Genomic DNA, 21,670 nt, shown 5'->3' with positions numbered 1-21,670 from the left:
CCAGTGAATCTTCTCCCCTCCCGCGTATCTGGCCTGTACTCCAGTTCTTGTATAAAAATAAATAAATCTTTGGGGAAGAAAAAAAAAAAAAAAGAGTGGTGCTGAGGCCACAAGTAATTTACTATGTGAGAAATGCCCATTTGTCTTTCTCTTTCTAAGAAGTGGTGAGATTAGGGCCTCCCCTGGTGGCGCAGCGGTTGAGCGCTGGGCTGCGAAGCTGCCCGCGGCCTCTGCAGCACCGGTTCAATCCCTGGGTGTTCCCTGGCCACCGGGCGAGGGTCCCACATGGCGCGCAGACCTCTCCTGCCGCCTACTGCTCCCCTCAGCAGTATATTTCATCGGTCTGCCTGTTCTGTTCCCCGCTCTGGCTCTGGTGAATTCTCTCACCCTCCCGCGCTTCTGACTGTACCCAGTGCTTGTATAAATAAATAAATAAATCTTAAAAAAAAAAAAAAAAAAAAGAAGTGGTGAGATTAAAGACAAGTTAATGATGAATACCTCACACACAATGGCTTTAAAAAGTTCATTTCATTAGAAAATTTTTTAATGCTCAAAGAACCTCCCTCCCATACTTAGGAGAGTGAAGGCTCTGAGCCTACAGCGAGGTAGAAGAGAGGCAGGCAAAAGTCTGGTGGGGTCAGTCTGTCGACCAGGCTGACTTTAAAGCAGATGTAGGGTCCTAGGAGGCCCATGGTGATTTTGATTCTGACATGTTCTAGTTAAGTTTTTGCTAAACTATCTTCACGTGGAGTGGGGTGCTGGAGGGGGATGCTGTGCAGAGCGTTGGTATGAAATTATCAGACATGACTTCTGTATCTAAGTTTCTTTCAAAGACTATCCACTCAAAGAACAGTGGTGCCAGTCTTGACTGAAAGGATGCTGGAAACAGAAAGGGCAGAAGCACTTCCTTACCAGTTATAGGAGGAGCTCAAGTGTGACATCGGAACAAGAGCAGCCCCGTGTGGCCAAATGAATAGATGGCTGTGATTTTACCACCCAGAATATGAAAGCTGGAAGGGATACAAAGGATCTGACCAAAAGATTAACAAACCGATGAGAACACACACAACCAGCCACTGCTTTTACTTCCCGCTCCTCTCAGCTACCTTGCGTCACGGCTCATAGCACGATAAACCTGTACATGTACTACTGTATACATGTACACATTTGTCTAAATAAAATTATGATAGTATGTACACAGAACATATAAGATAGTATGTAAAGGAGAATTACTTGTACTATTTATAAAATTTGTCTATTTTATAACAGACTCTTGGAGTCTGATTCCAAGAGTCAGACTCACCTCCAGGGTCTCCTCTGCAGTGCAGCCAGGCTGCTGCTGCAGCTTGCCTGTGTTGAGGGCTTCAATGTACTCATCACATTTCTTGTAACCAGCATTCAGCAGCTCGTACTTGGCTTTAAGCAGCCCTTGACCGGGAGTGACGTCACCAATCCCAATGGAGAATCCACGGTTGGCTGTAGAATGGTTAGGAGATAGCACAAGAAGAGAAAACCATGGATGTTAGTCAATAAAGCTACTATATGGAAACAAGTTTATACCATTAGAGTTTGTCACAATTCAACTAATAAAAACTTACTGGATCAGTCCTTCAAGAGCCATGCAAAAAAAACTGAGACTCACTATCTCCTTTCAGAGACCTCACAACTTAGCAGGGAGCACAGTAATATTCTTAGCTAGGTCTAGTAGAAAGCAGGCCGTCATTAAACACTAAAGAGCAGCCTGAGAAAGGGAGCTGTAGAAAGTGAGTCATTTGACTTCTGGTTTTAAAACTGTATCGGGGAGACCATTCCATCCTCTCCCTGCTTCTCTTTTCAGAAATCATCACAAAACAGACAGAAAGAAACCAATATGCATGCTATCTTTAAGAAGACTATGTGCTACCAATAGTCCTACCCTAGCATGCAGACAGTAGGTGGATGAGAGACCGACAGGTTTAAGAGGAAGGGGAAAGCAGTGTGTAATGTGGCTGTGGAAAGAAGCACAGAGCCTGATCATCAGGGCTCAGAAGCTAGATCATCAGGATGATGTAGAATATGAGAGTCACCCTCTAAGAAATGGAATGAGAGAGGCTCTGGATTGGGGAATACTGGGTGCAGAGAGATGGGGATGACTGAAAACCAGGACACTGTAGGAAAGTGTAAATTCCACAGCTGAGATCCCTTAGCCTCTTTCCCTATCCGGCTCCCAGGATCCCAGCAGCCAGGTTATTTACCCTGAGACTAAGATGGGAAAATATGTCTCTGGAGAACAAGACTCCCTACAGAGAAGCAGCACTACAGGTATACTGGTAGCTCCTCATTAAAAGAGCTGACTTCCAGCTCAATCAACCAATAACTGAGAGAACTAGCAGGCATCACGCCCCATTTCTAATCAGTGCTTTAGTGCCTCCCCCCTATAATAAGATGACAGCCAGAGATGACCAGACAAAAGAGAACAAATGCACAGAAAAAATGAATTGAAAAGGAAAGTTCAGGAAGCAAAGTAAACTGTAAGTAAAACCCTGTCAGCGTTGCAGAAATGTATCTACGCGAGATAGACAAAACAGGAAGCCTAAAAAAACCAAATCCAACTAAGTGCAAGTGAGAACAATGAAAACTATGGGAGATAACAGTAATTTTTTTTTTTGATATTTAAAGAGCAGGTTTATGGGCCTCCCCCGGTGGCGCAGGTGGTTGAACGCAGCACTGTGAAGCTGTCTGCAGCCTCTGCAGCGCTGGTTCAAGCTAGGGTACAGTCCAGAGGTGTGGGAGGGTGAGAGGATTCACCAGAGATAGAGTGGGGAACAGAACAGGCAGACAGACCGAAAGCATTGCTGAGGGGAGCAGCAGACGCAAGGAGAGGTCTGCTGCGCCAAGTGGGAATCTCCCTGGCTGTCTGGTAATCGAACCCGCGCTGCAGAGGCTTCAGACAGCTTCACAGTGCTGTGCTCAACCCATTGCACCACCAGGGAGGCCCCTCCCCTGATTTTGAAGGTATTGCTCTACTTTGTCACTCAGGGTTGCGGTTAAGATATATTACTATTCTTCCTAAAAATTTATGTTTGAATCATCTCTTTATTGGCTACTATAGCTGGACTGATTTTCTGATTTTTATCTTCTTTATTGTCCATTTCTGTTTCTTGATTCACTTTCTCTTCTAACACTTCCGGTGATATTTCTTAAATTTTTACTGCTACTGGCAGCATTTCCACTGCCCACCTGTGACTATGCAGGTGCCTCTTTTCACCAACTCTCTCCCTCCGCAGGGCAGCAGCCTCCTGCCTGCCAGTGACCTGTACATACCAGGGTTTCTCTTCACTGACCTCCCTCAGTGTAGGCAGCTCTCCTCTAGGCTGCCCACCTGGAACCACGCAGGCCTCTTAGCAAACCTGTCTCTTTAGGGGCAGCTCTTCCTGCCCGCTTGTGTCTATGCAAGTGTCGTTTACTATCCTATCTCTTTTCTAATAAACCTGCTCTTTATTTTTTTTTTTAAAGATTTTTATTTATTCATTCATGAAAGAACCGGGGTACAGGCCAGAGATGTGGGAGGGTGAGAGGATTTACCAGAGACAGAGCGGGGAACAGAACAGGCAGACTGATGAAATATACTGCTGAGGGGAGCAGCGGGCGAGACAGCAGAGGTCTGCTGCACCATGTGGGTTTCTCCCCAGCTGGTTGGGATCGAACCTGCGCTGCAGAGGCTGCGGACAGCTTCACAGTGCGGCGCTCAACCGCCTGCGCTGCCAGGTTCTCATATGCAAAAAAAAAAAAAAAAAAAAAAAAAAAGACTATCTTAAAATATAAATATGAGTAGAGTACAGATATTTTCAGGCATGACCCCACAGCATGCTGGAAAAAGGAACAAAGGAACTAGTGCAGAGCAAGGATGGTAGGGTAAGCTGGTAGGCTAAATCAAGGATACCAGAGAGGGCTATAATCTCTTTACAGGTTCCCTGGAAGCAGGTAATCAAGGTCTTTAATGAAACAATCCTATTTGGTAGGCAATAGAGAGCTACTGTAGATTTTAAGATGAGAAGTGAAAAGCAAATTCAAATCTGAAGTCAAACTAGCCAATACCAAATTAATTATGAAAAGTACAAATGATTTAGTGTGGAGTAAGTATTCCTTGTGTATCTGTGTGGGGCTGAGAATGAAAGAACATTAAAAAAAACAAAAAACAAAAAAAAACCAGGGCCGCCCCGGTGGTGCAGTGGTTGAGCGCTGGGTTGCGAAGCTGCCCGCGGCCTCTGCAGTGCCGGTTCGATCGCCGGCTGCTCCCCGGCCACCGGAGGAGGGTCCCGCATGGCGCGCAGACCTCTCCTGCCACCCGCTGCTCCCCTCAGCAGTGTACTTCGGTCCTTCTGCCTGTTCTGCTCCCTGCTCTGGCGAATTCTCTCACCCTCCCACGCTTCTCACTGTACCCAGTGCTTGTATGAATAAATAAATAAATAAATAAATAAAATAAATCTTTAAAAACAACAACAACAACAACAACAACAACTAAATAACCCCTAAAACTCCAAAAGCTATAGCAATAAGGATGCTGAGATACTTACAGAGGTAGACAGGAGCCAGCCTGGCAAGTCGTGACATTGCATCAGCAGCTTCATTCTGTCCCCAGTCTCGCAGCAAGATGTAAAAAATATTGTTCTTGGATCCTGATCCGAGTGTTCCTTTATCCATGCTGCCACTCATCAACTCACTGTTCTGGATGGTAACATCTGGAAGGATAACAATAATTATGCATTTAAATAATCTGCTTCATTCCAAAGTGAATTTGAGGCAGTTGGAAAATACCTTCCCATAATGAATATTAAAGCAGAACAAATCACAATCCTCTTTAAATATTTTTTGAGGGGAAAAAGGATAAACACAGGCACTTTAGAAAACCATGAAAAGTTCAATTAGTTATCTTACAGTCCTAACTCTGCAATGTACTAGTTGACCCTTATTCTTTCCAATTATGAACTGTGGATGACAGTGCAAGTACTTGTCATTTATACATCTCCGAGATACTTTTAGCCTCAATAAAGTGACAAACCACACAGTGCTTTGTAAACTGTAATGCACTTTGGTAGTCATCTAAATTACAAGTGGCACTAGCATGAAAAGCTTCAACATCTGCAAAATTAAATCCAGAAATAAAACATAACCCAAAAGAACCCCCCAGAATCTAAAACACCACACATTGTATTTTCAAAGGAATGGTAATAAACCTGAGGAAACTTGGTGCCCTTCAAAACATTTACTCTTAAATATGGCAGTAGAAACCTTGACCTTCAGAGAGACTCTGTGGTTCAGTTCTTCAGAGTCCTAGAGATATCTGTTTCTCACCAGAAGGCCCTTGTGAGCAAAGCTCATTCTAAACCAGTGCGTCTCAAAGTAGTTTTTTGGGAAACTGCTTGTTAGAAGTCAGGGATGAGGTAAGGAGTCCTGCCAGAAAGAAATGCTGGCTAAAACCCACTGGACTATACCTGGGTTCACCACTTTGGGTTGAATTAGCCTAGGTGATTCAGATGGCTTACATTTACATTCTCTCACTATTGCATCTGATCTTCATTGTCAAAAAATCCAAGGACCAGATGAAGCAGTATAAAAAAAAAAAAAGGTTTCGAGTTAAGCCCCACAACAAAGAGGTCACAATTATAGAAACTGCACTCATTGAAACAAGTCATTTGAAATTAAACATGTCTGGAGAATATTCTAAACACTGGCTCATGTGCCTATGCAATCTTTACCTTAAAGAGAAATGTGGAACCACATCTGAGAGGAGAAACACCAGCTACATTTTCCTGAATAACCTTCCCCCGCTTCAGAGAACATGGGATTTGCTCACGAAGGCAGTCACTGGCCACATGCTTCCCTGCCAAATCCCCTTCCCCTCCACATTGCTTTAACTCACAGGAATCATTGACACAGAGGTCTTCTCCTTTGCCACAGTACTGCTTGCCCTTCGTTCGGAGGTTGGCTCGCACTGGGTTATCATCACTAGGCCTGAGGATAATGCTGAAGATCTGCTTTCCTGTCCACAGGGTGACAGGCTGGAGGAGGAAAGGAAGCTACAGCATCAGCTGGCCCATGGTGTCTCAATCACCCTTCACACAAATACGACAGTTCCATGACCACACGTCCATCCTGCGCCAGCATGGGTCAACCATGTGGAAGGACACACAATTGTGTGTGGAAACACAACCTCTGCACAAACCTTTAATATTGTAGGGGGTGGAAGGCGAACTTTAATTTTCTCGTCCTTGCCAACCAATATTGAAGCAATGATTTGGCAAGCCTTGGCTCGGTCAAAGAAAGTGTCCTTAAGAGTGAGGAGGTAGGCACCTAAGAATGTTAAGAAACAACACAAAACAAAGAAAAGGAATGACACCATGAGAAAAATTACAGGTTTCAATTTTAAAATAAAGAGTGAATTAAAATGCACAGCTGTTCAGCTGTTTATCGGCTCTCTCCAACTAGAATCTAAGATCCCCCAGTAAATGGACTTTGACTTACCACTGTATTCCCAGTGATTAGCAAAATGTCTAATTTACGATAAGAGCTCTGTAAGTCCATGTTGATTCAATGAGTAACACAATGTCTCAAATAGTTTTCATTATCAAACAGTACACAAACAACATTATGAAACACAGGCAATTAAATAGCTTATCAAGTTGTCACATGAATCATTGCAAATGAGAATCATCTGTCCCATGGCCTCCTTTCATGTCAATTCACAAGCCCACCTGTTAGAAAGTCCTGAATAGCAGCAATTAATGGTTCTCCATTCCGCGGGGTTACAAGATTTGCTTTAGTCTAGAGGAAAAATAAATACATTAAGTTTGCCATTCTTGGAGGCATGATGTAGTCCATAGAGCCACCCCATGAATACTTCAGAACTCTTATGAATAAAGAGAAGCAGAAAGGTGAGGCTGAGAAATGGAAGCCAGGGGTCTTCATCCCAGCTTTGTTACTAAATATTGGTTTCTACATCTGTGGGGAGGGGGGGAGGAAAAAAAAAGCAACAAGAAAATTGACCTCAGAGGATCCTATTAACACTAAATAAAATACTGAGTGAGGTTTTAAATTCCAGTAAAGAACTCTACATATGTAAAACTAGCTTCTTATTAATAAAAGCACTTCTCCCTAGAAAATTAACTTCTAAGAATGGATAGTGCTATCTTTGAAGTCAATCAATTCCACAACTCCACCAGGATGACAGAATTGTTACATTTCCCTTGGTTGAGACAGTAAGTCCTAACAACAAAAGTACAATAGAACTTAACTAAAATTTGAGTTGAGCAAAAAAGGGTGCTACTTGTTCAACACATAATTAAAATTTAAAGAAGGTTCTATGCATCAGAATGCATTTGTTTAAATCTTGATGTGAAGGTGCTTTCATACATTTGTGGGTTTTCTCACTGGGAAGGTCTTCCAAGGCAGAGACCTGACCCTGCTTTCCTTTGAAAGTCATCCAGAGCTATGATCCTTCAACTGAAGTGGGAAGAGAGTTGTACATTTCTGGTTTAGAGATGCTCTTTGGGTGGGATAGCACATAGTATGGGATGGGAACACAGTACCTGTAAAACTTAACTGCCTTCACTTTAGAATCATTAAATATACTACGAGAGCTGATTAAAAGTATCATAAAAAATGTTTTTTAGAAGGCCTTCCCAGTGGAGCAAGGGGTTAAGACGCAACCTATGAAGCAATCCGCAACCATTGCAGCACGAGTTCGATCCTTGGCCAGGGAGCAACCCACGTGGTGCAGCAGACCAATCCTGACTTGCTCGCTGCTCCCCTCAGCAGTGTATTTCAGTAGATCCACTTGTTCTGTTCCCCACTCTGTCTCTGGTGAATTCTCTCACCCCCCACACCTCTGGCCTGTACCCCAGTTCTTGTATGCATAAATAAATACATCTTTAAAAAAAAGTTTTTAGGGCCTCCCTGATGGCGCAGCGGTTGAGCGCTGGGTTGCGAAGCTGCCTGCAGCCTCTGCAGCGCCGGTTCGACCACCGGCGGCCAGGTGAGGGTCCCACAAAGTGCGCAGACCTCTCCTGCTGCCCGCTGCTCCCCTGAGCAGTGTACCTCGTCAGTCTGCCTGCTCTGCTCTCCCCTCTGACTCTGGTGAATTCTCTCAATTTCCTATGCTTCTGACTGTACCCAGTGCTTATATAAATAAATAAATAAATAAATAAATCGTTAACACACACACACACACACACACACACACACAGTTTTTAGAGGCAGGAACATTTAAAGCCACAAGACCTATCAGTTTATAACACAGATGACTAGAATAATGGAAAAAGGAAGACCAAAACTCTAGAACTCAACAATTTGGGGCCATTAAGTTTAGCAGGGAAGAGTCTTACAAAGACGGCACCCTACCCCACAGCACTGTGGCGGGGCACAAGGTGAACATCACACGTAGCACGTCATCAGAGCCACTCAGGAGCAGGCATCTGCTTCACTCATCACCAGACTCCACCAGCATCTGATGGGCACACCTCCACCATTTGTAAATTAAAATGGTGGTGAGAGACATTACAAAATGTGGCATCTAGTGCACCCTTCAGAAGAAGCATGGAATACATGTTAGGCAGGTTCACTAAATGTTCACTAAAATATACCAGGGCTTAAAAAGTCCTTAGCTATTCAAGAATCTATGCATGCAGAACACCTTTTCCCAAGATACCAAAGAGTCAAGGCATTGCTCTACTCCAGTCTTATCTTTCCATAACCAATGTCCATGCATCTATTTTCTCTCAGGAACCCACATTACAGGCCAGAAGATACACACTCCCCCAATAAGCACCTATTACAGACACTAATTCACACACTAATTCAAATACATCTATGAGGTGTTTTAAAACAGGACATGCTCCTCCCTTCCCAACCTTTCAAGGAGCTGTTACAAAGAATCTGGATCACACCATCCTACTTACCCCCATCAGAACAAGGGCCTCTGCTTTAGCTTCTTCTGTTTGAGGAAGATGAAGGTTCATTTCATCACCATCAAAATCCGCATTGTAGGGTGTACAGACACATTCATTAAACCTAAAGGTCCGATGGGGCTTGACCCTGGCCTGTGGAAACAAGAGAAACATGTAGTCACTTATCCAAAAGTTTCTTAGGTTCGAAACATTCAATAATGTGGCCTCCCTGGTGGCACAAGGGATTAAGACACAACCTAGGAAGCTATCCGCAGCCTCTGCAGCACAAGTTCGATCCTTGGCCAGGGAGCAACTCACATGGCGCACCAGACCTCTCTTGACTTGCCCACTGTTCCCCTCAACAGTATATTTCAGTAGATCTGCCTGTTCTGCTCCCCACTCTGTCTCTGGTGAATCCTCTCATCACCCCCCCACCCCTCTGGCCTGCACCTCAGTTCTTGTATGCATAAATAAATAAATCTTTAAAAAAAACATTAAAAAATGGCTTCCTGTAAATGAAATATTTTAGACTAAGGCAATAAAACATTCCTAACATCTTCTGTCAAATGATAAATGTTATTTGTCAACTCAAGTAGCTCGAGTAGGTCAAACTAACACAATATTTGTCTTAACACAAACACCAGCACAGGACCACATGAAGGGGCTCCTGCTGGCCAGTAATGTCATAATTTGATATATAAAAAAGAAACACACTGATAAATATCCACAAGTTGTAATGAAGAGAGACTATATAATGACAAAGGAAAAAGCCCAAATGAACCAAAAACTCTAACCAAATCAGTAGAATTACTTTATTCTCCAAACTGGTAACAAAGGAAAAAGAATTAAGATACTTATGCCTAAACTATAATTCTTGAAAAAACTTTATTTCTGGGTTAGCAGATAGCTCTAGTTAGTAAGGGAAGATTCCTCATTACCTATCAAAGGAAGGATAAATTAGAGAGTCACCGTTTTGTAGCCCCACTGACATAGTGGTGGCAATGGAACATTCAGAAAAAAAGGTCAATGAGGACATTGACAAAGGCGACAGCAGGAGAATTATCTGAACCCCCAACCTTCTTAGTATACCTCTTAGGTATACTGGGGCAGTCAGACATGTATCACCTGAAATAAGGCAAGAAGTTGGAACTAGCACCACTTATGTGTTATTCTAGCAAAAAACCCTTGAACATGAATCTAATCATGCCTTGAGAGCTAATTTCCCGTTTATAAGAATTAAAAAAAATCAAGAAATGATTAATACCACACCATAACAATAAATTGAGAAGATGAGACATTTTTCAGGATAAATAACTTAGATTTTTCAACAAAGACACTGAACTTAAAAGAAAGGGAAATGTCCTACATCAAGAGATCTAAGGTATGTATCAACTAAAGGGAATGTGTAGACTTTGCATCCCTAATTAAACATATTACCTCAATAAGATTTTTGAGACAACTGGGGAATACGGACGGGGATCTAGACGGTACTAAGGAATGACTGTGGGTTTCCTGAGGAGTGACAATAACACTGTAAGCTATATGTTTCGTAGAGAAGTAAATTGAATGCACTTGGAAGAAAGACACAACATTTGGGTTCATTAAATAAAAAAGGAATAAAACAATTGTGACAAATCTAGACAATCACTGAATACAGAGGATGGGAACAAACGTGTCCCTCAGTCCTCTTTCTAGTTTTGTGCACATTTGAAAATTTACAGACCAAAAAATTTCCTCTGTAAAATGACCCAAGGCTGAGCAAAATTTTCCAGAAAGAAAAGATTTTGCTCAGTACTTAGGTCCCCATCATCATAATACCATAATCAAAGACTGCTTTATTGGTATTTCTTTTTTTTTTTTTTAAAGGAAGTTTCTTTCTTTCTTTTTTTTTTTTAAAGATTTATTTATTTATTTATACAAGCACTGGGTATGGTCAGAGACACGGAAGGGTGAGAGAATTCGCCAGAGCCAGAGCGGAGAGTAGAACAGGCAGAGTGATGAAGTACACTGCTGAGGGGAGCAGCGGGTGCAGTGGGAGAGGTCTGCGTGCCATGTGGGACCCTCACCTGGTGGCTGGGGATAGAACCGGTGCTGCAGAGGCTGCGGGCAGCTTCAAAACCCAGCGCTCAACTGCTGCGCCACCAGGGAGGCCCTTTATTGGTATTTCTACCATGATGTAAAGACTAATGTAGTATGTTCACAAACTACTGAAAAACGAAATCTAGGAAAACTACCATAACAGCCTGTTTAAATACAGTGTTTGCAAAAGCTCATGGATTAAATAGCTTTGCAGAGAGAATTTATGAATATTTAACAAATTAAAGTTACAGCTCATTTCCATTTTAAATCTCCAGAAATAGGACAATTGCTGCTGCAAAACTAAATCACCTAAAAAACATGGTTTAAGGTTTTAGCTGGTGGATTACCGCAAAGAAAGGTATTTTAAGCACTCTAATTCCTTAGTTAATACACTACGTTAAAGTCAATTTTCTGCCAAGTCTATTTTACATAAGTCTGCACACATATATATGTATACACTTGTTTGCAAATGGACTGACGCTAGTGACATTCACACTGATTTTTAATTAGTTCCTCTCTGTTTTACTGTTGTGTAGGAATATTACATTATAAATACTAAAAACACTGCAGGTAAAAGTTTTGCTCAAGACCAGAGTGAGAGAAGAGAAAGAGCAAAAGTATCTGAAAAATACAAAAGTTGAGATTAATGATGATTTAAATTTTGGGAGTCAGGAACTCGGGAGTGCACACACAGCGCCTTCCCCTGACATGGGCGGAGCCCACATCCATGCTCACCAGATGGGCCATAATGCTCAGCTTGTGCAGTGAGGGCTGCCGGTTGAACAGCACCACATCTCCGTCTATAAGGTGTCGCTCCACGATGTCGCCATACTTGAGCTCCTGGGCCATCTTTTCCCTATTTCCGTATTTCAAAAACCTTCACATGAAATGACAAACATGATGCATGAAAATAGAGCCCTTCACCAAGTTTCGCCCTCTTCATATCAGAATTCAATCTCTAAAATGACATTTCTTTGTATCTAAGGTGCTTCTATGAGCCATCAATTAAACTATGACACAGACGGCAAGAGCTTAATTTTAGATATGTTAAAGTATGAAAAGGGTGTATCTCAGAATCACAGTATAAAACAACATCCCCCGGTGGGCCCTGTTTGATAAAATCCTCTTGAGACAAAAAGGCACAGGTGGTGAGTTCATTTCACTGTGAAATGAGAGTTGGTAATACAAAGGCCTCAGAAGAAACAAGTACTCTAAAGTAACTAACCAGAGCCCAGGCGACATAGAAAATGATCCCTTTTCATACCCAAATGTGTTTTGTTTACCTAGATCCAGTAACATAAGGCACCAGGGAACAGATGGACACTTAGTATATAGTCAATGATTCAACAGATCAAATAATGCACCTATGCTCCCTGCAATTTAAACAGGTATTTTCCACGTGCTAAAATGGCATAAAAGTTGTATTCTGCACTGCATTCTATGTGTGGCTGAGTATGGTGGGTAGATTGGGAAGCACTACCTTTTCATTTGTGTATGTCTCTGCTGAATGAAATTGGCTCCTGGGTGAACTTCGGGACCATTTCGAACCAGTTTCCTCAAAAAGTTGATATTTGCCTTGTTCACCTGCAGGACCACAAACAAACAAACAAACAACCCCCCCCCCCCACAAGATATGGTTAGGTTTCCATAAGCTAGTACACTCCTGAGCTGTGTCTGACTCTTTCCTTTCCTTCTAAAGGGTGTCAAAGCAAGAGAGGTACTCAATCTGTTGCCTCAGGTCCTAAGTAACTAGGATCATGGGATGACACACAGGAATACAGGTCCAGCCTGAAACAAATCATTCACTTGCTGGGTGACTTGGTCAAGCCCTTTTCCAGGCCTTTGGATTCCCTATCAATAAAATGAATTAGCTGGGCTAATCTCTAAGAAGTCCCAGCAACTTCTGTGACCTTAGAAATGGGTGGGAACTTCATCTACAATGGTTGACCATGGGCTTCAAAGGTTAAAAAGCCAAGTGATCGGCCCCACAGGCAGTGGTCTGCATCACTGTGCTCTGAACCTCTTGGACAATATCATCCCAGAGAAGGAAACTCTAGTTCATTAGTACCTCAACTGAGGATGCTTTACACAGGCTTTATCTGCGCATCTATGATCCAGGTTATAAATCTTGAGGGCAAATGGTCAACTAATCTTTGACAAAGGAGCAAAGACTATGCATTGGAGCAAAGAAAGTTTGTTCAATAAATGGTGCTGGGAAAACTGGGTCGCTACATGCAAAAGAATGAAGCTTGACCACTACCTCACACCATACACAAAAATCAACTCAAAATGGATTAAAGAACTTGACATAAGACCTGAAACCATAAAATATATAGAAGGAAATATAGGCGAAACACTACGTGATTTGCACATCAAAGACATCTTTACAGACACATCACCCAAAGCAGTGATAGTGAAGGCAAAGATAAACAGCTGGGACTACATCAAATTAAAGAGCTTCTGCACAGCAAAAGAGACAATAACAAAAACAAAGAGAAACCCCACCAACTGGGAGAACATTTTTGCACCCAACACTAATGATAAAGGACTGATCACAAAAATCTGCAAAGAGCTGATGAGACTCAACAACAACAAAGAAAATTATCCAGTCAAAAAATGGGCAGAAGAGCTAAAAAGAAACTTCTCTGAAGAGGAAATGCAAATGGCCAACAGGCATATGAAAAAATGTTCAACATCACTTGTCATCAGGGAAATGCAAATCAAAACTACCATGAGATACCATCTTACACCAGTGAGAATGGCACATATTAAAAAAACTAGCAACAACAAATGTTGGCGAGGGTGTGGAGAAAAAGGAACTCTTCTGCACTGTTGGTGGGAGTGCAAACTGGTCCAACCACTGTGGAGAGCTGTGTGGAGATTTCTGGACCTACTGAACATAGAGCTTCCATATGATCCAGCAATTCCACTCTTAGGTATTTACCCAAAGGACACAGAAACATCAATTCCAAAGAACACCTGCACCCCTCTGTTTATAGCAGCACTGTTTACAATAGCTAAGCTTTGGAAACAGCCCAAATGCCCAAAAATAGATGACTGGATCAAGAAGATGTGGTATATATACACCATGGAATATTACTTAGCATTCAAAAAAGATAAACACATGCAATTTGCAGCAACATGGATGGCGCTGGAAGGGATCATGCTCAGCGAAATAAGCCAGAAAGAAAAAGAAAAATACCGGATGGTCTCACTCATAGCAGGAATCTAGAAAACTTAAATAAGGGACCAGGAAAATGATTAACTATAAGAAAGTGAAAATCAAAATCAACAAACAACTATGAACCAGAGACACTTTTAGGGGGGCGGGGGCGGGAGGGGAGGGATTGGGGTCAGAATGGGGGGGGGCTGCAATTGTATGGGGATATAAAAATAAAATTTATTATTTATAAAAAAAAAAGAAAGAATATATAATGGTTCTCCTCAAAAATTTTCTCAAATACTCTAAGGGCAATAAACTATGTTGTGTGGATAAAAAAAAAAAAAAGAAAAGAAAAAATAAATCTTGAGGGCAAAGCAAAAGCCAATCAGGATCTTTGTTATCAGGTCTTGTAGTTGTCTATACCTCAGTTACAAAAATGTACTGTACATACAAAAATGTACTGTAAATACTGTAAATTTGGTATTCCTAATGAGTGTACATTGATTGTACAGTGGTGCACTATTCTGGTGATGCATCAATAGCCTGAAAACATTTAGTCTTTGATTTAGTAATTCTGAAAATTTAAAAACGATATCCACACCAAGAAAATTGACTAGGGATAGTATTTACCTTAAAGCATGAACTATAAATTGACACAGAAAGAGATCTAAGATGCTATATAACAGCATATTTAATGTACACAGGAGCATACACATGTAAAGACAAACACAACTGTGGTGGTACATAGTGTAGCTCTTATACGTGGTAATAAATGTATGAAACTCACACAGCCTAAACTGCGGGTTGGGTGGATAACTAGGGACTCCCCACTATCTATTGTTTGGAATCTCAAAATATATAAATGGATTCAAACAAAGACTTGAGTAGCTGAATGCTACTTACCTTCTCAGGGAAAGTAAGAATTTTTGCCACGTGAACTGGCACAGCTACCTCATCAATTCGGAGGTTGGGGTCAGGTGAGATGACTGTTCTGCCAGAAAAATCCACTCTCTTTCCCGACAAATTGCCTCTAAATCGACCTAAATAGGTAAAAATATGTCATTGGTCTCCCTGGCACAGAATGTGCTTGTTGGGGGGTGGGGAGGGTGATAATATGACCAGGTAGAGAAGGTAAGTCTGTGATGACCAACAAAATAGGCTGGACATATACTCCACAAAAGATAACAAAGGCAGCAGACTGTCAACCGGACACTTTGCTAGAAACATACCCTGTTTTCCCTTCAGGCGCTGGACGAAACCTCTGGTCCATTTCTTGGGTGCCATATTGAGGGGAATGCCGGAGAGTTCACTGTTAATGTACAGAGCACATTGCAGCTGTAGGAAATCCCAGTCCTCCATGATCATCTGGGTCTTAGCGCCTGAAATCCGATGCTAAAAATGAAAACAAGCCTGTTCAATTGGGATTATCTTAATCAGAATATTTACAGAAACATACTCTATATCTTGGGACTTAGAAATGCTAATGCGAAGCACTGACCTTTTTAATGACGTCATTTAGGAAAATAATTTCTGTCAGTTTCATTGTAAGATCATCTTCGTTGGTGCCAGACTTCAAATCACTCACGACAGAGGGTCTGATGCACAAAGGAGGCACTAACAGTCTTGTGAGAATCAAATCAGAAGGTTTTCCAGCTTCTGGATTCATCAGAAGCAGAGGGACATCTTCAGCTGGGATTCTTTTAAATAAATTCAAAACTATTAAGGGATTCAAGTTTTCCTATGGATAAAGGGAGGAAAATGGACATGTTAATTTTCCATGTTGGTGAAGGATTACTTCTCTTTGTTCTCTAATGTATCCACCTTTTTTTTTTTTTTTTAAAGATTTATTCATTTATGCGTACAAGAGCTGGGGTACAGGCCAGAGATGCGAGGGGTGAGAGGATTCACCAGAGACAGAGTAGGGAACAAAACAGGCAGATTGACCAAAGCACACTGCTGAAGGGAGCAGCAGGCAAGTCAGGAGAGGTCTGCTGCACCATGTGGGTTGCTTCCTGGCCAGCTGGGAATCGAACTAGTGCTGCAGAGGCTGCAGATTGCTTCATAGTGCAGTGCTTAACCCCTTGCACCACCAGGGAGGCCCTGTATCCACCTCTTAACTCAGAGTAAGTACAAGAGATTAAGAGAGATGTTTGTTGATACAATGCTACATTGTAAGAGCCTTAAAAATGTGCATACCTTTTTTTCTGATTATTTAAGCCAACCATTTCATTTCTCACAATTATTCCAAAGGATATCATTTTAGAAATGGACAAAAAGATTCAGCTACAGGATATTCACTAAAACTGTTCTTAGCAAAACCTTGGAAAAAGCCCAAAGGATTTTTACCTAGCTTTGGAAACAGGCTAGATAAAATCATGGCACACCCATACATGGAAAACTATGAAGCCATTAAAAAAAGATGACACCCTAGAAGTGTAGTTTACCATGAAAAGCATTCATAAAATCTTGTTAAATAAAATGAGCAAGTGTATCATTTTGGGGAAAATGTACATCTGCATGGAGAAGAGAAAATAGAAGAGTTTGCCAAGGTCTTAAAATGGTGAACTGAATTATAATCCCTTGCTTCTTTTTTTTTTTACAGTAAAGCTTTCCGTAATGAACTTACATTGTCTTTGTATTAACTTCACTTAATACAAGTATATTATTCATAACATAAGAACTATGAAAATTATCAGAGATAGTCAAGATCCAAGAACAGCAGAGATACAGATAGAGTGGGGCTCATTTGATACAAGGCAGAATATCTTCACCACCAAAGCTCTCTAGTGATTGAGTACGGGCTACCTTGGGTGGTGCTGAGAGAACATGGCTGAAAGGGTGTCAGACAGGGCAACCAGTCACACCGTCTGCTGGGGACATCGGGAAGGCATGTCTAACTTCTATGGAGAGATTCTTAATCTGTTGGTCCACCAAACACTGAATTTGATTTGAAATGGAGGGTGGATATACATCAGCCTTCTGTGGAACAGTTCAGAGTTTCTGTCCAATTTCTAAAGGAGTCTGTGACTCAGAAAAGGTCAAAAACTATTGCTCAAGGGTTTCTTTCAACCCAGTTACGCTGGGCTGCCCATGGAGATGCGGGATTCCAAACTAAATGTGCTGGTAATCTGTCAAAACTCAGACCATCCTGAGATTAATGGGCTATTATAAGGCAATATGCCCAATGTCCGCTTGCTGCCCTCTCTCTAAAAGGCAAATGTGGGCCTCCCGGTGGCACAGTGGTTAAGCGCTGGGCTGCGAAGCTGCCCGCAGCCTCTGCAGCACCGGTTGGATCCCCAACCGGCCAGCGAGGGTCCCTCCTGCCGTGACCACTGCTCCCCTCAGCAGTGTACTTCGTCAGTCTGCCTGTTCTGCTCCCCGCTCTGGCTCTGGTGAATTCTCTCACCCTCCCGCGCTTCTGACTGTACCCAGTGCTTGTATAAATAAATAAATGTTAAAAAAAAAAAAAAGGCAAACGTAACTCAATAATGCTTTGTTCATGTAGAGGGATAAGGAATCCTCTCTGAGGAAGGGGAGCCCGGAATTAGGCAAATAGTGAACTAATGTTTTGCCCTTTGCCCCCCTTCTCCAGGTGGTATAAGAACTAGGACAAGCTGATGATCTCCGTGACCTGCTCTTGCTCCAACTACCACAACAGGCATCAAACAGGACCTCAGGAAAATGGATCTTTTTATATAGACAAAGCTTAAGCAGAAGAAACCAGCAAGAGGGAACACAAGTAACATATGAGACACAATGTACATGTGATTGAGTGAAAGACCCAGACAGCACAGGTGGGTGCATGGAAAGGAGCTAAGGGGCACTCTGGCTGGGAGAAGGGAGCTGTGGCTGCACTAAGCTGAAGGGACACTGAGCACAGCACACGAGCATAAGTGGGGTGAAAGTTCATCTACACTTATCACAACAATGACAGAACAATGTAACCACAACTGCACTGGGTGACATGCTGTAAGCACTTGCTATGTGTCAGGCACTGTGCTAAGCATTTTATTCGGATTTCATCTCTTGATCCTCAAAGAAATCCTAAAGCAGAAACTCTTGTCATCTCAAGTTAATTTTTTAGGAAAATGATGTTGATACTGGTTCACATGTCTAAAGTCATAGAACTAAAGACTGGCTGGGCTCTTAAGCAGCACCCTGAACCACCTCTAGGGTATCAACCTAGGTAAAATGGACTGTGGGGGTGAGGGAGTTAGTGGCAGTGAGGGGAGTGAGGCCTTAGGTAAGTGATTCTAAAGTGAGAGGGGGCATCCCCACTTTAAAGTGCCTCCTGGGGGCCTCTGTGGTGGCGCAAGGGTTTAAGATGCAGCCTGTGAAGCTGTCCGCAGCCTCTGCAGCACAAGTTCGTTTCCTGGCCAGCCAGGGAGCAACCCACATGGTGCAGCAGACTTGTCCTGTATCGCCTGCTGCTCCCCTCAGCAATGTATTTCAGTCTGTCTGTCTGTCCCGCTCCCCACTCTGTCTCTGGTGAATCTTCTCACCCCACCCCCACCTCTGGCCTTGTACCCCAGCTCTTATATGTATAAATAAATAAATCTTTTAAAAAAATAATAAAGTGCCTCCTGGGCTGAATCATTGAGGAGACCAGTTATCTCCCAGGCCCTAGAGAAGAATCACTGCTACTCTGGAGTGTGTGGCAGAGAAGCAACACTTGGCAAGCAAAGATAGTGGCTACAGATTTCTAGGCAGAGGAAAAATGACAGTGAGCTGTCAGAAGGCTGATATGGGAGCAGCAGCATGGGTACAGAGGAGACCTCAAGTCAAGGCCCATACAAGAAAGCCACGGAATGCCTCACACTCCCTGATGATGGCCGTAGGAGGCCAAGGTTGACCTCCCTTGCCTGCCCCTTGACTTCCTCTGTGGTAGCTTAGTTTTAACTGCCCTGAAATCATCTCTATGTGAATGAATTGCTGTGACCCACCACCCTGTTTCCACAGCTACCATTTTCCTGATGCCCATGCACGAGCAGTACTCACCGCTGATTGTGCTTTTCTCATGACCCCTCCACAGAGGTTGGCCATCTACTCCTGTCCGTTCTTATAGCATGCAGTGACTTTGGCCCCTGGCTCTGCTATCCCCAGGTTCAGGGTCTATTTTCTTTTTTAATCAAGGCATTATTTACATAAATTGCACAAATCTTTAAGAGATTGATAATTTTTTACATGGATACATCTGCAGTCACATACCACCATTAAATTCAAGATAGAAAATGTTTCTATTTCTCCAATAACTACCCTGGCACCCCTTTCCAGCCAGCAGAAGTCCTTACTCTTGCAGTAACTGCAATGCTGATATCAATCACCACAGATCAGTCTGGCCTGTTCTTGGACTTGAGCTAAACAGAATCACATGCTTTGTACTCTTTGGTATAAAGTGTCTTTCTCTCAGCAGGATTTGAGGTTCAGCCAGGCTACATGTGTCAGGAGTTCATTTCTTTCCTTGCAGGACAGTATTCCATCATGTGAATCTATGACAATTTGTTCATTCTGTTGACAGGTATCAAGGTTGTTTCCAATGTTGGCGTCTATCAGCAGAGCTGCAATAAATATTCCTGTACAAATGTATTTGTGGATATATGCATTCAGCCCTTTTAGGTATAGACCTAAGAGTTAAATTGCTGAGTCACATACTAGGTATAAACTTAACCTGTAAGAGACCATGGCACAGAATGGGGGTAATATCTTACATTGCTGCCATCCATGTAGAAGCGGGTAAGTTACTTCAAAGCATTTCTAGCATAGCTTGTGTTTTCTTATAGTTTATCTTTCTGGGGGAGGTGGTGTGTGTATAGTTTTAGTTAGCATTTTCCTGATGACTAATAACACACAACAACTCTTCATTTATTTATTGGCCATCCTAAATATATCCTTTGGTAAAGTTCCCATTTAAGTTTTTTCCCTACTTTTAAAAATTGGGTTTTTAAATTCTTGTTAATTTATAAGAATTGTTTCCTATATTATGGACAGCACAAGGCTTTGTCAGATATATATATATATATTTTCTAAAGATTTATTTATTTATTTATACAAGCACTGGGTACAGTCAGAAGCGCGGGAGGGTGAGAGAATTCACCAGAGCCAGAGCGGGGAGCAGAGCAGGCAGAAGGACTGAAGTACACTGCTGAGGGAAGCAGCGGGCGGCAGGAGAGGTCTGCGCGCCATGCGGGACCCTCCTCAGGTGGCTGGGGAGCAGCCGGGGATAGAACTGGTGCTGCAAGGCTGCGGGCAGCTTCACAACCCCGCGCTCAACCACTGCGCCACCGGAGAGGCCCTGTCAGATATATTAATTGTCACTATTTTCTCCTTGCCTGTGGTCTGCCTTTTCACTTGCATAATGGTGTCTTTTGATGAGCAGACTCTTAAGATCTTACTATTTACGTGCAACATAGTATTAGTAAATATGCCAACTACAAAATCCTACAAATAATAAATGAACACAATAAGACTGCAGACTACAAAGTAAATATTCAAAAACCTGTAGCACTTATATACACAATGAACTAGCAGAAAGAGAAATAATCCATACATAACCGCATAAAAGAATAAAATACAGAGGAATAAATTTATCCAAAGAGTTAAAAGATCTGTACATTGACAACTTTAAGACATTGTTGAAAGAAACAGAAGATTCTAAGAAATGGAAAGATATTTTATGCTCATGGATTGGAAGAACTAACACTGTTAAAAGGCTCATATTACTTAAAACAATACTCAGATTCAATACCCCTTTCAAAATTCCAATGGCATTCTTCACAGGAATAGAAAAAAAATTCTAAAAGTTATATGGGACCATAAAAGACCCCAAAAGGTCAAAGCAAATATGACAGGGAAAAAAAACAAAAACAGGCATTATCCACCCAACTTCAAACTATACCACAAAGCTATAGTAATAAAACTGCATATTGGAATAAAAATAAACACACACATATCAATGGAATGAAACATGGAAATAAGCCCAATCATATACAAACAAGTAATTTATGATAAAGAGTCAGTAGCTTACTATGGAGAAAGGAAATTCTTTTTAAAAAAGGGTATTAGGAAAATTGGACAGCCATATGCAAAATAATGAAACTACACCACTTCCTAACATCATATACAAAAATGAATCCAAAATGTATTACAGATTGGAATTTAAAACCTGAAATCCTAAGATATATGAAAGAACACAGAAAGCACTAAATTCTTCAACATTAGTCTTAGTGATGTCTTTGTGGACTTGTCTCTAATGGCTAGGGAGACAAAAGCAAAAGCAAAAACAAATGCAATTACATCTGTAATTGCAAACTAAAAGCTTCTGTACAGAGAAAGAAACCATCATCAAAATAAAAAGGCAACCTACCAAATGGGACAAGGTACTCTCAAACCATACGTCCAAAAAGGAGTCAATATCCAAAATGTATAAAGAATGCATGCAACCCAATCTCAAAAATAAGCCCACAACAACCTTATTAAAAAATGGGCAGAGCATCTTAAAGAACAT

The 21,670-nt window shown here is 41.9% G+C and overlaps 1 protein-coding gene across 1 annotated transcript in view; it reads right to left on the bottom strand.

The window, feature by feature from the left end:
- Positions 1-21,670, bottom strand: part of POLR3A (RNA polymerase III subunit A) — a gene marked incomplete at both ends in the record, with an annotated part of 50,853 nt that overhangs the window by 23,063 nt on the left and 6,120 nt on the right. Inside the window, 11 exons of the mRNA XM_084244605.1 lie at positions 1,304-1,476; positions 4,557-4,721; positions 5,903-6,041; positions 6,206-6,333; positions 6,735-6,804; positions 8,937-9,077; positions 11,739-11,880; positions 12,484-12,587; positions 15,070-15,206; positions 15,396-15,558; positions 15,665-15,904. Of these exons, the coding sequence (XP_084100731.1) occupies positions 1,304-1,476; positions 4,557-4,721; positions 5,903-6,041; positions 6,206-6,333; positions 6,735-6,804; positions 8,937-9,077; positions 11,739-11,880; positions 12,484-12,587; positions 15,070-15,206; positions 15,396-15,558; positions 15,665-15,904 (1,602 nt within the window). The remainder of the gene's footprint in view (positions 1-1,303; positions 1,477-4,556; positions 4,722-5,902; positions 6,042-6,205; positions 6,334-6,734; positions 6,805-8,936; positions 9,078-11,738; positions 11,881-12,483; positions 12,588-15,069; positions 15,207-15,395; positions 15,559-15,664; positions 15,905-21,670) is intronic.

Source organism: Talpa europaea (genome assembly GCF_964194135.1).
Source record: "Talpa europaea genome assembly, chromosome: 10".
NCBI classification, from domain to species: Eukaryota; Metazoa; Chordata; class Mammalia; order Eulipotyphla; family Talpidae; genus Talpa; species Talpa europaea.
Note: the sequence above shows the minus strand (reverse complement) of the source record. Positions and strands in the feature narration are given on the sequence as shown.